Source organism: Anomaloglossus baeobatrachus, chromosome 8, assembly GCF_048569485.1.
Source record: "Anomaloglossus baeobatrachus isolate aAnoBae1 chromosome 8, aAnoBae1.hap1, whole genome shotgun sequence".
Taxonomy (NCBI): Eukaryota; Metazoa; Chordata; class Amphibia; order Anura; family Aromobatidae; genus Anomaloglossus; species Anomaloglossus baeobatrachus.
This window is the reverse complement of record NC_134360.1, coordinates 236,016,175-236,033,396: the sequence shown is the minus strand read 5'-3', so window position 1 is coordinate 236,033,396 and position 17,222 is coordinate 236,016,175. Positions and strand designations below refer to the sequence as shown.

At 45.1% G+C, this 17,222-nt stretch overlaps 1 protein-coding gene across 1 annotated transcript in view; it reads right to left on the bottom strand.

The window, feature by feature from the left end:
- The window catches only part of LOC142248935 (FRAS1-related extracellular matrix protein 1-like), a 204,932-nt gene that overhangs the window by 163,031 nt on the left and 24,679 nt on the right, over window positions 1-17,222 (bottom strand). The window contains exons 4-10 of the mRNA XM_075320403.1: window positions 14,658-14,956; window positions 13,909-14,108; window positions 10,843-11,166; window positions 9,667-9,775; window positions 9,166-9,297; window positions 6,574-6,918; window positions 1,436-1,578 (exon numbers count right to left, since the gene is read on the bottom strand). Of these exons, the coding sequence (XP_075176518.1) occupies window positions 1,436-1,578; window positions 6,574-6,918; window positions 9,166-9,297; window positions 9,667-9,775; window positions 10,843-11,166; window positions 13,909-14,108; window positions 14,658-14,956 (1,552 nt within the window). The remainder of the gene's footprint in view (window positions 1-1,435; window positions 1,579-6,573; window positions 6,919-9,165; window positions 9,298-9,666; window positions 9,776-10,842; window positions 11,167-13,908; window positions 14,109-14,657; window positions 14,957-17,222) is intronic.

The following is a 17,222-nucleotide window of genomic DNA, read 5'->3' as shown; positions in this document are numbered from 1 at the left end:
CCACCAACCTGTCCGGGGAGAGCAAAGAGACTGCAGCTGGCTGCGGGACCCGTCCATCCAGCCGTTTGGTTTACCAGAGACTCTGTGAATTTGTGCCTGAGTGAGTACCACAGTGCCATTCGGCACCACGCCGCGCTGCTTCTGCAACCCTGCACCCCAGCTACCCTGCCTCCCCGTATCACCACCGGGCCCCGGGATCACCAACCCCTACCCACAGAGGGGGAACCAAAATCCTAGCTGCTCCCTACCATCGCTCCCGGGATCCCCGTCACCAGCAGCGGTGGTGCCTTTTATCACCACGACCCGTGGGTGGCGTCACGAACTATCTCCCAAAACAAACCATCCCCTTTTCACTCGTCGGCGAGGAGCGCTGCTCGAGTCCCCGGGTCCGGCCCACGAGCTCGAGCCACCGAGCAGCAGCAGCAGACGCGGACCCGAGCGTAGTGAGAGCGTCCCCTCCGCCCGCGACACTAATATTCATAAAACCGTAATAATATTTATTAGTCCTCATAAATATTAATCCCTCCTCATAAATATTATTCCTCATCATGAATATTAGTCCCCCTCATGAATATTAGTCCACCTCATGAATATTAGTCCCCCTCATGAATATTAGTCCTCCTCATTAATTAGTCTTCCTAAAAAATATTATTCCTCCTCATAAATATTAGTTTCCCTAATGAATATTTGTCCTCATAAATGTTAGTCCTTCTCAAAAACATTAGTCCTCCTCATGAATATTAGTCCTCATGAATATTAGTCCTCCTCATTCATATTAGTCCTCCTCATTCATATTGGTCCCTCCTTGTGAATATTAGTCCTGCTCATGAATATTAGTCCTCCTATTGAATATTGGTCCCTTTTGATATTAGTCCTCCTCATCAATATTAGTCCTCCTTATGAATATTGGTCCCTTCTCATGAATATTAGTCCCTCCTCATGAATATTGGTCCCTTCCCATGAATATTGGTCCCCCCTCATGAATATTGGTCCCTTCTCATGAAGATTAGTCCTCCTCATGAATATTGGTCCCTTCTCATGAATATTAGTCCTCCTCATGAATATTAGTCCTGCTCATGAATATTGGTCCGTCCTTATAAATATTGGTCCCTCCTCATGAATATTGGTCCCTTCTCGTGAATATTAGTCCTCTTTATGAATATTAGTCCTCCTCATGAATATTAATCCTCCTCATTAACATTAGTCCCTCCTCATAAGTCTTAGTGCTCCTCATGAATATTGGTCCCTCGTCATGAATATTAGTCCTCCTCGTAATTATTAATGAGCCCTCCTGATAAATATGCTTATAATTTTTTCTCAGACCTGATCAATATAAAGAGACTTTCTGTCCTTTCATATGTTACTCAGTTGTCCTCGTGGTCATTAGTCTTTTCTGATGTCCTCCGGAGGTTCAGGGTTAATAATTACTACTCACGTGTCTCTCTGAATAATTCGGGGGTTCATGACTATCTGATAACACAAATTCAAAGGTGTCCTGGAATATTTCTCCCCCAAAGTGTCTGTAATAGATCAGTCCCCGGAACAGATCTCTCTGCAGGAACGTTTCTACAGGAAGCCCTAGAGGGAGAAGAAGATGTGGGAAACAGAAGATCGGAAATCAGACATATTCTGATAATGTCCTGCTCTCCCTGCAAACATTTGTATGGATCCATTGTATCCAAGGAAGTGATTATACATATTTGTAAATAATCTTGATCTGCTACCGTTAGATGCAAATTCATGGACGAGGTCCGTACTTATGTGCAGAGTGATGTACAAATCCTGGGACCCTCACTAATTACAAGAACAAAGAATATTCGAGACATTAATTTTAAGGAGACATCTATAGAATAGTTGCTACATTTTACATTTCCTTTTGTAGTGATTGGGGTTGTCCTATTTGTAAGACCCTATGGATTCTATCGCACATGGTGCTCTAAAATATTTAGGTTACCAGTGCTCCTCAAAGCGTAGGTATGAAGAACGTAATGCTTGCTGTGTGTCTTATTAGAGCCTAAAGTGGGCTTTACACGCTACGATATTGTTAATGAATTATCGTCGGGGTCACGGTGTTTGTGACGCACATCCGGCATCATTAACAATATCGCAGCGTGTAACACTAAAGCAGGCTTTATACGAGACGATAGTTTGTGCCATATGTCGTTGGGGTCACGGTTTTCGTGACGCACATCCGGCATACCGCACGATGTGGTTTCGTGTGACACCTCCTAGCGACGCAGTATCGCTCACAAATCGTGAGTCGTGTACTCGTCGCTAGGTTTCATAAAATTGTTTAATTAAAATGGCGGCGGTAGTTCATCGTTTCCTTGGCATCACACGTTGCTCCGTGTGACACCACGGGAACGATGAACAAGAGCTTTACCTGCCTCCCGCGGCACCCGACGGCTTAATGGAAGGAAGGAGGTGGGCGGGATGTTTACGTCCTGCTCATCTCCGCCCCTCCGCTTCTATTGGCCGCCTGCCGTGTGACGTCACTGTGACGCCGAACGTCCCGCCCACTCCAGGAAGTGGACGTTCGTCGCCCACAGCGAGGTCGTCCGGAAGGTAAGTGCGTGTGACGGGGGTTACACAAGTTTGTGTGCCATGGGCAAATAATTGCCCGTGACGCAAAAACGACGGGGGCGGGTACGATCGATTGTGCTATCGCACAATCTATCGTCTCGTGTAAAGCAGGCTTTATGAGCGACCTTAAACAATCGCAAAAGCGGTCAAAATCGTTTGCCGCGGAGAGGTCGTCCTGAAATAAAATATCGTTTTCTGTTTATTAGCGATGTTGTTCGTCGTTCCTGCGGCAGCACACATCGCTGTGTGTGACACCGCAGGAGCGACGAACATCTCCTTACCTGCCTCCACCGCCTATGCGGAAGGAAGGAGGTGGGCGGGATGTTACGTGCCGCTCATCTCCGCCCCTCCGCTTCTATTGGACAGCTGCCATGTGACGTCGCTGTGACGCCGCCCGAACCGCCCCCTTAGAAAGGAGGCGGTTCGCCGGCCAGAGCGACGTCACAGGGCAGGTAAGTCCGTGTGACGGGGGTAAGCTATGTTGTGAGGCACGGGCAGAGATTTGCCGTGTCGCATTACCGACGGGGGCGAGTACAATCGCTTGCGATCTCGCTAACGAGATTGCAGCGTGTAAAGCCCACTTAGGGCTGCTTCTCACTTGCGAGTTTCTCGCAGTAGAGCAATGTGAGAAAAACTCGCATTGGAATCGGACACGTTAGTGAATGATTCAGCTCTCATCTGCGATTTTTTTCTCAGTCCAAATCGGACTGAGAAAAAAATCGCAGCATGCTGCTTTTTTGCGAGTTTCTACTGCGAGTATCTCCAATGCAAGTCTATGGGAGCGTGTAAAAAATCGGATGTCACGGGACGGCACTCACACCATCCTAGTGACATCCGATTTTCTAAATACATTTCTCGCATGTTTCCTTAAACACTGGAAACGAGTGAGGTCTCACAATGTCTGTCAATCACTATTCTCTGTCAGTCGGTCTCTCCCTCTCGATCTCTATTCTCTCTGTGTCGGTCAGTATCTCTGTCCCTCACTCTCTGTCCATGTCGGTCTATCCCTCTCCCCCCCTCACCGATCCCCGATCTCCGGCGCGGCGCTGCACGGCGTTCACACTGCTCCGGCGGCTTCTCCTCTTTTGAAAAAGCCAGCCGCTCATTAAACAATCTCGTATTCCCTGCTTTCCCCGCCCACAGGCGCCTATGATTGGTTGCAGTGGACACGCCCCCACGCTGAGTGACAGGTGTCTCACTGCAACTAATCACAGGAGCCAGTGGGCGTGTCTATACTGTGCAGTGAAATAATTAATTAAATAATTTAAAAAAACGGCGTGCGGTCCCCCCAATTTTAATAGCAGCCAGATAAAGCCATACGGCTGAAGGCTGGTATTCTCAGGATGGGGAGCTCCACGTTATGGGGAACCCCCAGCCTTACAATATCAGTCAGCAGCCGCCCTGAATGGCCGCATACATTAGATGCGACTGTTCTGGGACAGTACCCGACTCTTCCCGATTTGCCCTGGTGCGTTGGCAAATCGGGGTAATAAGGAGTTAATGGCAGCCCATAGCTGCCACTAAATCCTAGATTAATCATGTCAGGCGTCTATAAGACACCCTCCATGATTAATCTGTAAGTTACAGTAAATAAACACACACACACCTGAAAAAATCATTTATTAGAAATAAAAAACACTAACAAATTCCCTCATCACCAATTTAATAAGCCCCAAAAAGCCCTCCATGTCCGGCGTAATCCACGGACCTCCAGCGTCGCTTCCAGCTCTGCTGCATGGAGGTGACCGGAGCTGCAGAAGACACCGCCGCTCCTGACAGCTCCACTCAGCAACTGAAGACAGCCGCGCGATCAGCTGAGCTGTCACTGAGGTTACCCGGTGGCCGCGGGTAACCTCAGTGACAGCTCAGCTGATCGCGCTACTCACCTCAGTTGCTGAGTGGAGGTGACAGGAGCGGCGGTGTCTTCTGCAGCTCTGGTCACCTCCATGCAGCAGAGCTGGAAGCGACGCTGGAGGTCCGTGGATTACGCCGGACATGGAGGGCTTTTTGGGGCTTATTAAATTGGTGATGAGGGAATTTGTTAGTGTTTTTTATTTCTAATAAATGATTTTTTCGGGTGTGTGTGTTTATTTACTGTCACTTACAGATTAATCATGGAAGGTATCTCGGGGAGACGCCTGACATGATTAATCTAGGATTTAGTGGCAGCTATGGGCTGCCATTAACTCCTTATTACCCCGATTTGCCAACGCACCAGGGCAAATCGGGAAGAGCCGGGTACAGTCCCAGAACTGTCGCATCTAATGTATGCGGCAATTCTGGGCGGCTGCTGACTGATATTGTTAGGCTTGGGGGCCCCCCATAACGTGGAGCTCCCCATCCTGAGAATACCAGCCTTCAGCCGTATGGCTTTATCTGGCTGGTATTAAAATTGGGGGGACCGCACGCTGGTTTTTTTAATTATTTAATTAATTATTTTACTGCACAGTATAGACACGCCCACCGGCTCCTGTGATTGGTTGCAGTGAGACACCTGTCACTCAGCGTGGGGGCGTGTCTCACTGCAACCAATCATAGGCGCCTGTGGGCGGGGAAAGCAGGGAATACGAGATTGTTTAATGAGCGGCCGGCTTTTTCAAAATAGTAAAAGCCGCCGGAGCAGTGTGAACGCCGTGTAGCGCCGCGCCGGGGATCGGGGATCGGTGAGTATGAGAGAGGGCTGCTAACTTCAGTCACTCAGGGGATTAGCGGTCACCGGTGAATCCTTCACGGGTGTCCGCTAATCAGGACGCGGCACAGACAGAGCCGCAGCATGACAATGAAGTCGGGTGAAGTTCACCCGAGTTCATTCTGACAGTGCGGCTCTGTCTGTGTCTGCTGTCATCTGTTATTCAGCTCTGCTGCATGGCTGTCTGTGTCTGCTGTCAGCGGCCATGTAGCAGAGCTGAATGGCAGATGACATAGTAAAAAATACGCATTACACACGCATTACACACACTAGTAAAATCATTAATTTATTCAGAAAAAGCATCGCACTTGCGTTGCACTCGGACCTAACGTGAATTAAAATCAGCCGAGTTTTTTTCAGCCAACTCGGACCGATTTTACTCGCATAGATGTGTTTCCAGCCTTAAGAGTATGTTCACACATAGCCTTTTTCATGCTTTCTTTTTATTAATGACAAAGCCTGAAAACCACATGCGTTTTTGATGCAATTTTGGATCAATTTTTTCTGTTTACCCATTTTTATCTCAATGGGGAAAAACTGCAATAAATTCTCTGAAAGAATTGACAAGTTTTTTGTTTTTTTTTTTTTAACAAATCACTACAGGTCAAAAAAATGCAAGGAATATAAAAGCAGAATGGTGAATAAGGAATGTTCTGCGCAATCAGTGCTTGGCCACCAATGTTCCAATGAAGTTATTAAGCAATGCACCTTTATAATCAGCTGAGGTCTCCATTAAGTACAATATAAAATGGGGACTTTTTTCTTGCACAAAACAATGCACATGAAAAAAAACACATAAAAAATGCAAAGTGTGAACAAGCTCCAAAGTGACGTGAACAACATTCCTGATCGCCCTCCTCATATTCCTGCTTTTCTGCGGGTTTCATTGTTGGTCTGTTCTTAAGGGGGCCTTACACGCAGCGATATCGCTAGCGAGCGTACCCGCCCCCGTCGTTTGTGCGTTACGGGCAAATCGTTGCCCGTGGCACACAATATCGTTAGGAGCCGTCACACGGACTTACCTGCTTAACGTCATCGCTGTGACCGGCGAACCGCCTCCTTTCTAAGGGGGCGGTTCGTTCAGCGTCACAGCGGCGTCACTAAGCGGCCGCCCAATAGAAGCAGAGAGGCGGAGGTGAGTATTTTCCATCGTTAACGGCCGCTCGTTGATGTCACACGCAACGACGTCGCTAACGATGCCGGATGTGCGTCACGGAATCGGTGACCCCGGCGATATATCGTCAGATACGTCGTTGTGTGTAACGGGGCCTTTAGCCGAATCTCTTACATCGTTAATGTACCTGGACTTTCGGCAGAATATCTCTTCACCAGCTCCCCGGCCTTGGGAGGACTGATAATATTGTAGAGGATGTGATCATCGCTGGAGTCCAGATCTGACGCCAGTAACATGTCTCTCTCTATAGCGATGGTGCCGCCTTCAATGGCTTCGAAGCCAACGTTGTTGACCAGGAATGGTGGGCTGTCATCTTTAGGAAGGATGTTTATGGGAAACTTGTGGCGAATACTGTGCCTGCCATCAAAAATACGAAACACGACGTAGTCCTTGGTTGTGTCGCTGTCATCATGATGGTAGCGGACGGCCCGGTCCCTGATGTCCTGGACTGAGAATATAAAAGCCTTTGATCCTTAAGGAAGGAGCACAAAGAAGCCAGTGAATGGGTGAGAAACATAACCGTGCATTATTACACTAACCCTGAAATACTCTGTGCTGCTTTGGACCCTTCTTCTCCCATTATGTGACTCTGTGTCTGTCACATGCAGTCTTGTTCTTACATGATCACATAAGTGGATGGATAACTGCAGTCCCCAAAATTAGCACACCTCTTAAATACTCTGTGCTGCTGGGGATCCTATTCATCTCATTAGCTATGTCTCAGTTTATGACCTTCTACTCCAATTTAACTCTTTCCTGACATCATGACGTTGCCTGGCACGTGGCCATCCCTGCCCTCACTAGCATCATCACATAAGTGGACAGGTCACTGCCTGCGACAAGATCAACACATTCTGCTCCTGCTGTCATTTATTTAATGAGGATGTTTCAGCTCATTTTTTGGTCCTTAATACCTCCTCATTATTTATATTATATAGTGTAGTAAAAGTGTATTAAAATATTCTCACCAATCACAATCTTCTCCGGTCGCCAGCTCAGATCCAATTTTGGCTCATGTGACTTAAAATCAGACTACCCGGCTCACTGTCACCATGATCTGGGAGAGCAGTGCACCGGGCTCCTAGACTGGCCCTCAGGTTAGGGGGACCCTAGCTATCCCTAATCAAAGCGTTACCACTGAAGGCAAGGCTGTCTGAGCCACCTTCGTGACCCTGATCCTGATCCGCCCTGATCTTATTCTCCCTGACCCCCTACTCCAAGGGAAGGCCAGGACAGGAGTGCGATAAAACCAACAGAGATAGACAAAAAGGGGAAACCAACACTCTCACAGCACGCTCATACCGAGGTATAAGACAATAAGAGGTAAGGAGGAAAATAAGAGCAGGGAGGAAACAAAAACTAGGAGTACCATAGCTATCCCTGATCTCAGAGTTACCTCTGATGGTGAGGATGTCTGTATCGCCTTCCCGAGCCTGCTCCTGACCAGCCCTGATCTTATACCCCCTCCCTACCCCAGGGGAGGGCTGGTACAGGAGCATGATAAAACCAACAGAGATAGACAAACAGGGGAAACCAACACTCTCACAGCATGCTCACACCGAGGTATAAGACAATAAGAGGTAAGGAGGAAAATAAGAGCAGGGGAAACAAAAACTAGGGGTACCGTAGCTATCCCTGATCTCAGAGTTACGTCTGAAGGTGAGGATGTCTGAGCCGCCTTCCTGACCTTGCTCCTGACCAGTCCTAATCTTATACCCCTCCCCCCAACCCCTGAGGAGGGCTGGCACAGAATTGTGATAAAACCAACAGAGATAGACAAACAGTGGAAACCAACACTCTCACAGCATACTCACATAGAGGTATAAGACAATAAGAGGTAAGGTGGAAAATAAGAGCAGGGGGAAACAAAAACTAGCCATACCATAGCTATCCCTGATCTCAGAGTTACCTCTGAAGGTGAGGATGTCTGAGCCGCTTTCCTAACCTTGCTCCTGACCAGCCCTAATCTTATACCCTTCCCCCAAACCCCTGAGGAGGGCTGGCACAGAATTGTGATAAAACCAACAGAGATAGATAAACAGGGGAAACCAAAACTCTATCTCACAGCACGCTCACACAAATGTATAACACAATAAGAGGTAAGGAGGAAAATAAGAGCAGGGAGGAAGCAACAAGATAATTCACTAGCAGGACTGGAACATACCAGCACACAGACATAAACAGCAATGCATGGGAAGACAGATTCCACCATCTTAAAAAGGTGGGGAGTAAATGTGATAGGTTTCCAACAACATGTGATCCCAGAGGTAACCAGCAGGCTACCAGAGGTTAACACAACTGGTCAATGCCCGAGGCTGACTGTGTAGCTCAGAAATACCAGAGAAACCATAGTGTGTAGTGGAAAGGAAGAAAAGGTCGAGAATGAAAACGGGATGGAAGAATAAAAGGTGACGAATGAGAAAAAAACATGAAAGTTAAAGAAGGAAGTTGGGGAAGAACAAGAGAAATCAAAGTTGATGGAAAGGTTGAGGACAGGTCGCTTGAGGCGTCTTCTAGAAATGAGCGAATCAATCCATGGCAAATTGATATATTAGGACAAAAACAAATCTGCTGGATGATTCAAAAGAATGTTTCCAAAACAAATTTCAGGAGATTCGCTTCTACAAAATCTTCTCATTCTCTCCTGAAATCCTCTGTGCTGCCGATTACTCTGCTCCTTACACACTCCTTGTAAGATTTATTATGACAATTTCCTTACCTTTTACTGTGAGACGTCCATGATGCAGTCCGTCTACAGTTACCAGGCGGACAGCAGGAAGATTATCATTATCTACAATCTGGAAAACATCCCAGGTTATGGGCCGTGACTGCCCCTCCAGTAAGTTCAGACCTGCGGAGCAGATTCATCGAGATCAGCTGGTAAAACGGCACCGTGTGGACCTGTTCTGGGGGCTCCTGCTCTTTACACTATGCATTCCATCTGAAATACTCTGTGCTGCTGAGAACTTTGCTTCTAGTTACATAACTATCATCACAGTGGTCATATCTTCTAATTGCACCTGTTACATGCAGCCCATAATCATCACTTACACATGGGTGGGCAGGTCACTGCCCCTGACAAAATCAACACACTCTTCCACTGCTGCAATGATCATTTTCTTTACCTGATTGTCCCCTTACACATCATTGCCGGGTTCATTTGCGTCCCCATTTACAAAATGTCTTGGGAAAATGTGGCAATTTTGAGATGGATACTTACCCATATTCCAAGACACTCTAGGAGCATTTGTCTCTGTTGTTCTTATGGAGAAATGGACCATTATTGGTGGACTGGATAGAAAGTGACTATCGATTGCTTGAAAATCAACCTGAAAAAAAGAAAAATGAACTCTCATGTGAATGGTAGAACCCTTAGTTCATCCCTGTAATATAGATTTATACCAATTATATAAAGCGAGTGTTGTGGTTATGATCCGCGGTGCTCTGCTCTCCAGCAGAACCGATGCTCTGTTTTGTATTGTTCTCTGGTGGTCGGGTGCTTTCCCGGCCTCGGGTCCTGCGCTGCTGTTGGGAGGGACCTGTTCACAGGCGCCTTGCTCCGGATGATTGCTCTGCTTCATTAGGGAGCAATCTCACCTGGAACACCGCCAATCATAGTGCCTCTTCTGCAGTGAGTGCTCTGGCTCCCGTATGTACTTTGCTCTGATCTTGTCTCCATACCCCAGAACTCTGTTACCCTTCTCCGTCCGTGCCCCTGACATTGTTCCCTGACTCCTGACCTCCGGCTCGTACCCTGACCTCAGCTCCACTTCTTCCCTGTGTACCTTACGTGACTTCTTGGCTTCTGACCTCTGAGTCGTACCCTGACCTCAGCTCCACTTCCTCCCTGTGTATCTTACGTGACTTCCTGGCTTCTGACTTCTGGCTCGTACCCTGACCTCAGCTCCACTTCTTCCCTGTGTACCTTACGTGACTTCCTGGCTTCTGACTTCTGGCTCGTACCCTGCCCTCAGCTCCACTTCGTCCCTGTGTACCTCACATGATTTCCTGGCTTCTGATTTCTGGTTTGTACCCTGACCTCAGCTCCACTTCTTCCCTGTGTACCTCATGTGACTTCCTGGCTTCTGAATTCTGGCTCGTACCCTGACCTCAGCTCCACTTCCCCCCTGTGTACGTTACGTGACTTCTTGGATTATGACCTCCGGCTCATACCCTGACCTCGGCTCCGCTTTCTCCCTGTGTTCCATGTGTGACTTCCTGGCTCCTGAACTCTGGCTTATTTGACTTCCCACCACTAGTTGTATCTAGTGACACCTAGTGGTTGTACGTCACACCAAGGATAATTCCAACCGGAGTTAGGCTTCTTGTTTTCTCCATAGGACCATATATCACATATACCCTTGTGTTTCAGTTTACAGATTTCAATATGTCCCACCTCATAGTTGCGTCTCTCCAGATGGGTGGTGTTCGGAGGCTGATAGGCTATTTTCATTTCATGGAGATCCTGCCATGTGAAAGATGATATTGGTTTGGTCTGGTCATCCAGATGTGTGATATAACCCTGCGGCGGCGCCTTACTAATCTTAAAGACAAGCTTGTTCTTAGGAGTCTCGTCATCTTCGGCATCTAGAGTGGCGGTGGTCAATGGAGTTAAGATAAACTGGTCTACTTCCAAAATAAAAGATGGCATGAAGGCCGCACGGGGAGGAGTGTTGGGGACTGCTCCAGAGATTTTTACAGGAATCCATACATTTTGTGACTATAAGAAAAAATTAAGGTAATTTCATTACTTAAACAACAACAAATATCTTATAACATATTACTGAGGCAGAATCAAGAAAGAGAGAGAAGTGATGAAGACAGAGGAGGGGGAAATGTAGATGGTATTACATGGAAAGTACGATGGCGAGGAAGATGAAGCGTAGAAACAAAAACCATAGGGAAAGGTGTAAAGAGAAAGATGTGTAAAAAGAAGCACATATGAAGATAAAACAAAGGAAAAAAAATAGAAGAGTGTGAGAGTTGAGGAAGAAGAAAAGAAAGAAGACAAAAAAAACCAATAAAGATCAAAAAGTGGATGATGGGAAATAGGAAAAAAATGAGAAAAAAAGAAGTTAAAGAAGAAATAGATGGTGAAAAAGGCGAAAAGAAAATCATGAAGAAGTAAAAGCAGGTGAAAAAAAAATCAAAAGTGTGAGGGTTGAGGATGAAGAAAAGAAAGAAGACAAAAAAAACAATAAAGATCAAAAAGTGGATTATGGGAAATAGGAAAAAAATGAGAAAAAAAGAAGTTAAAGAAGAAATAGATGGTGAAAAAGGCGAAAAGAAAGTCATTAAGAAGTAAAAGCAGGTGAAAAAAAATCAAAAGTGTGAGGGTTGAGGATGAAGAAAAGAAAGAAGACAGAGAAAACAAGAAAGTTGAAAAACACGATGAAGGGAAACATGAAAAAATGAGAAAAAAACAGAAGGAAGAGATAGATGGTGAAAAAGGCAAAAGAAAATGATAAAGAAGTAAAAACAGGTGGAAAAATGGTAAAGGAATAATTTCAAAAAGAAATAATGGAAGAAAAAAAAAGTACAAAAAAAGGGATAGGAAAGAAATTATTTAAAAAAAGTTAAAAAGGTGATAGTTAAAGAAAAAAAGAAAAACAAATCAGGAAAAAAAATTGAGAAAAAGCAAATGAGAAAATAAAAAAATGAGTACGAATAAAAGGAGGAAGACAAAGAAATTAAGAAAAAAATGAGGGTCAGGAAAAAAATATATATAGCAGTTAAAGAGGATAGAGATGAAAATATAGGAAAGGAAAGTAAAATGAGAAAAAAAAAATATAGCGAAGAAGATAAAGAAAACAAAGTTGAGATGGAAGATAAAACAACAAAAAATGTTAAGAAGAAAAAGATTAGGAATTGCAAAAATATAAAAAAGAAACAACATAGGAGTTGAAGAAGAAGGAAAAAATATGAGAAAAGGAGATGAAACAGAGGTAGCAAAGAAGAAAAAGGAAATGGAAAAAGGTTAAACAAAAGGAAGGGGGAAAAACAGCAAAGAAGGGAAAGATTAGGAGAAAAAAGGAAAACAATGGAAGATGATCGGTAAAGCAACAGAAGAAAAAAAAGATTATATAAAATGAGAAAAAGAGGATATATGATGAAATAAAGAGAAAGAAAAATCAGAGTAAGGTGAAGATGTTTTTGAAAAGGAGAGAAAACATGGAAAAGGAAAAAAATAATGAAAAAGGGAGGAAAAAAGCAAAGTAAGATATGGAAGCTAGGGAAGAGGAAAATAAAAAGAAGAAACTGAATGGTAGGAAGAGGATAAAAAGAAGATGGGAAAAAAAAGTATATGATGGAGAATATGGCACAGCTCCAAACCGTCACGCACCAATGTCAAAAATGTTACTCCACTCAGGGCCTGGTGTATATTTGCTGCGTAAATTGTTATGAATTTGTTGGGTTCTCTTGGCCATACCCCATCTTGTCCAAGCGCCTCACTCTTTTAAAAAAGGGTGGAAATGGCCAGGACTGGTGTAAAAAAGTCCACAAAGTCACAAATTTAGTTATGCAAGAAATGAAAATTCTGGTAAATGAATCAGGTCCTATATGATGTGGAAGAGAGTAAAGAAGACAAAGGACAGAAGAAAGATGAAGCTGAATGTGATAACTGTCACTAGGTGGCGCTAGTCACTACTTGCATGCAGTAAATGGAGATGTAGTCAGACAGACCGAGGTCTTAAACCATGGGGGCACAACAGTACACGGGGGGGCAGACAGAGACAAGGTCAAAATACAAGCCGAAGGTCAGGGTTCCAGGAGAGTAAATACAAAATACAGGGAGCAGGCAGAGATGTGGTTAGGAGAAAGTCCGAGGTCAGAATCCAGGAAGTCATAACAGAAACAAGGAGGGACAGGCAGAGATGGGTCAAAATACAAGCCGAAGATCAGGATTCCAGGAGAGTAAATACAAAATACAGGGAGCAGGTGGGGATTTGGTCAAGAGAAAGTCTGAGGTCAGAAGCCGGGAAGTCACAACAGAAACAAGGAGGGACAGGCAGAGATGGGTCAACAACAGTCAAGAGTCGAGACGCCAAGCTCTGAACACTGAACACCACGGGAGCCAACAGCACAACTGTAACCAGGAGGTACGACTGGCGGCGTCCTGAGCTAACACTCTTCCTAATGAGGCAGAGCAATCACCGAAAGTTCTGCACATAGGAATCGTGACACTGAAGAAGAAAAAGAAGCACAAGAGGATGAAGGAAAAGAAGAAATGGTAGAATAATTACAGGAAACAGAAAGAACTAAATGGAAGAGAAGAAAATTGAAAAGAAAGAGCAAAGCACTACATGGAAAAAAGAAAAAATAACATGGACGGTATAAGGGGAAGAGAAACAAAAGCAACATAAAAAATGGAACGAAGAAGACAAGTAATAGTAAATAAGACATAAAAGAGTCAGTAGAGTTCCTCCTAGTGGCTCGTGTGTCCGAGGAACCATAATCAGACCTGAAGTTGTTTCCTGTTGTCTTGACTGCGATATTCTACTTGGATAGGGATGTAATCCACGTCAGGAGAGGGAGGACTCAGATGCTCATACTTGATTCCCATCTCCAGAAAATCAGCACAGTTGGTCTTTAGCAGTTTAATTTCCTTGAATCCATGGTGGCAAGCCTTATTCCCAGAACATCGCACTCCTTCTTGTCTGTCTGAGAGGAATAGATACAATATCAAGACATAAGATGTGTTAGGAAAGTAACTTGGGGCGGCTACTGTGAGTCGTCCTAGTGGATTTCCAGCTATGCTGTCAATGAATCAGCATAGCTATAAATCCGCTGGATTAAGTAATGTATAGAAATCTATCCATCAGTTGAGATTTGTAGGGGACCTAATAACAAATGTTCCCCTCTTGGTTGTTCTTGACCCCATTCTTGACCTCAATCGAATAGCTCTGCCTAGGATGGACACATTGGTCTTCGGTGACTTGGGGCGGCTATTATGAGTCCTCCGCATAATGGATTTCCGGCTATGCGGTCAAGGAATCAGCTATAAATCTTCTGTATTCAATAATATATAGCAATCTATCCATTAGCTGGAGATTTGTGGAGAACCTAAAAACAAATGTTCCCTTCTTGATTGTTCATGATACCATCGAATAGCTCTACCCAGGATGGACACATTGGTCTTCAGTTGGCCACTTTTGGTCTTCTTGCTTCACATACAAAAGCCGATCCCATTATTGGGAATGTTATACTCACAGCTCCTCAATCGCTGGTTCCCTGCTGCCCCGGACACAAGTCGACTGTCATGTTTTGGTTCTTCTATCACAACCTGTCCAAAGCCTGGAAGATTTAGATCAGCCACAAGAGTCCTGACCACACAGCTGGTGCCAGGTCTGGGCTTGAAGAGCAGGATGTTTTTATCCACTGATTTGGATGAAATCCCATAAAATTTGGGAATTTCCAGGAAGTTTTGCACCACTGCAACACTGGTTGAGGGTTCGCGAACCTTTACTGTAAGTATAAAACTTTCCACTGTGGTCTCTTGCTCAGAAAATCTAAAAAAAGTGAAAACATATAGTAAAAAAAAAAGAATAAATAAAACAAATCACATTTTAAAGACACTAAAATAGTAGAAAATGCACTCTGAAGAGATCAACACTAACACTGGTCAAATGCAGGGGTTATTATTATTATTATTTATGTTTATTTCAGTGATTTTTATGGGGTCCTATGAACTCAAATATCTTTCGGGGCAGCCTGATGGTTCTCAAAGTCTCCCAGATTTGTTTCCTTGAGAGGTAAGCGGTGGTACTTGTGCGTGCAGCTGCTTGGTTTATTTCCATAGACATTTTAGCCCGAGGCGGTGAACACAACATAGAATTTATAGGAGCCACGTGCCGATTCCTCTTTCCATTAATGGTCTTATTTGCATGTCCCACCCTTATAGCAGCCTGCCATTGTAAACCAAACATTCTTGAGTCGATGCAGTTGAACTGTAAAAAATTGATCTACTTGTACCCTGAGAGATACCTGTAAACCGGCATATATTAATTGGTCACTTTTGTTTTAACAAAGTTTCCATAAATCAATAGTGCAAGCCAATATAAGAAAATTTGTAACATATCTTATCAAAGAAATCTGCTCCTTTCTCCACTTATGAGCCACTTCTGCTCACAATGAATCCTGATCTCATTTCTTACCCTGCACAAAAACTGCTAACGTTGACTCTGGGCTGAGAAGCTGGATTGCCAGATCACTGAAGACTCAGATTACAGCTGCCTACTAAAGTCTGGTGGGAGTAGCCAGATCTGGATCCACAGTTACACTGACTCAGTACATGTCACAAGGAGGTTTTTACAAACATCGCCGACTGTCATGGCGGTGTCAGGAGGTGTGGAAACTACAGATTCTGGCACTCTGAATTCTGACTTCTCTGATCTGTCTGTGATCAGTGCAGGCAGACTTGGGCATTGACCCACAGACTCTTAGGGGTACTTTGCACACTACGACATCGCAGGTGCGATGTCGGTGGGGTCAAATCGAAAGCGACGCACATCCGGCGTCACTGTCGACATCGGAGTATGTGAATCGTTTTTACTACGATTAACGAGCGCAAAAGCATCGAAATCGTATGATCGGTGTAGCGTCGGTCAGTTCCATCATTTCGGAAGGACCGATGTTACGATGTTGTTCCTCGTTCCTGGGGCAGCACACATCGCTGTGTATGAAGCCGCAGGAGCGAGGACCATCGCCTTACCTGCGTCCCGGCTGCAATGATGAAGGAAGGAGGTGGGCGGGATGTTTACGTCCCGCTCATCTCCGCCCCTCCACTTCTATTGGCCGCCTGCCGTGTGACGCCGCACGACCCGCCCCCTTAGGAAGGAGGCGGTTCGCCGGCCAGAGCGATGTCGCAGGGCAGGTAAGTGCGTGTGAAGCTGCCGTAGCGATAATGTTCGGCAGCTATCACAAGATATCACAGCTGCGGGGACTATCGCGCTCGGCATCGCTACCATCGGCTTGCGATGTCGTAGTGTGCCAAGTACCCCTTGGTTCATAGGCAGGCTAGCAAAAGTTAATCTCTGCTGGGCTGCTTGTTAGTTTCCTTTGATCACATGCTGTGGAGGAGCCAGTCACATTCGCTCCCCTCCTATATATGCTGGCTGGACACTTCCCTTAATGTCAGCTATAGCTTCTCTATACTGGTCTGGCGAGGTGTTGTGATCCAGACTTACTGGTGGTTGTGTTATTATTGTTGTGTGTGGTTGAATTGTTAACCCTTGTTGTCATTTTGTTGCTGCCTTACTTCTCTTTCTGTTCTCCTTAGTTTCTTACTGTTTGTTCCTGTGAGTTTGCAGTGTGTCTGAGTTTAGTTTTTCACCTCTCTGCCTTTATCTGTGTTGCCATCATACTCCTACCCTTTCTTTCTTTCTTTCGGAAAAGGGAACAGTATAGTTCTGGTGAGGGAAATAGAAAAGCATGGGACTCCGGCATCTCTACCATTAGGGGTAATCTGGAGATTACGGATAGCCTAGGATCCTCTAGCGTGAGGAACAGTATAGGAGCCCCCTGTCCCTCACTACTATCCTACAGGCACATTGTAACATTGTAATAGTACAGCTGTATAATGTCCTCCATGCTGCTGCATAGAGAGAGGAGAGCAGGATTCCGTCATGTCTGTGTGAGCTGTGTATGGGAGACATTATAGCAGTTTGTCTCTCCCTGCCATCTCAGAGACAACTGAAAATTAGAGATGAGCACTACAAAATGGAAATCTGGTAATAAATGCACAAGTCAGGTAATGGCCATGAACAACATTATTCC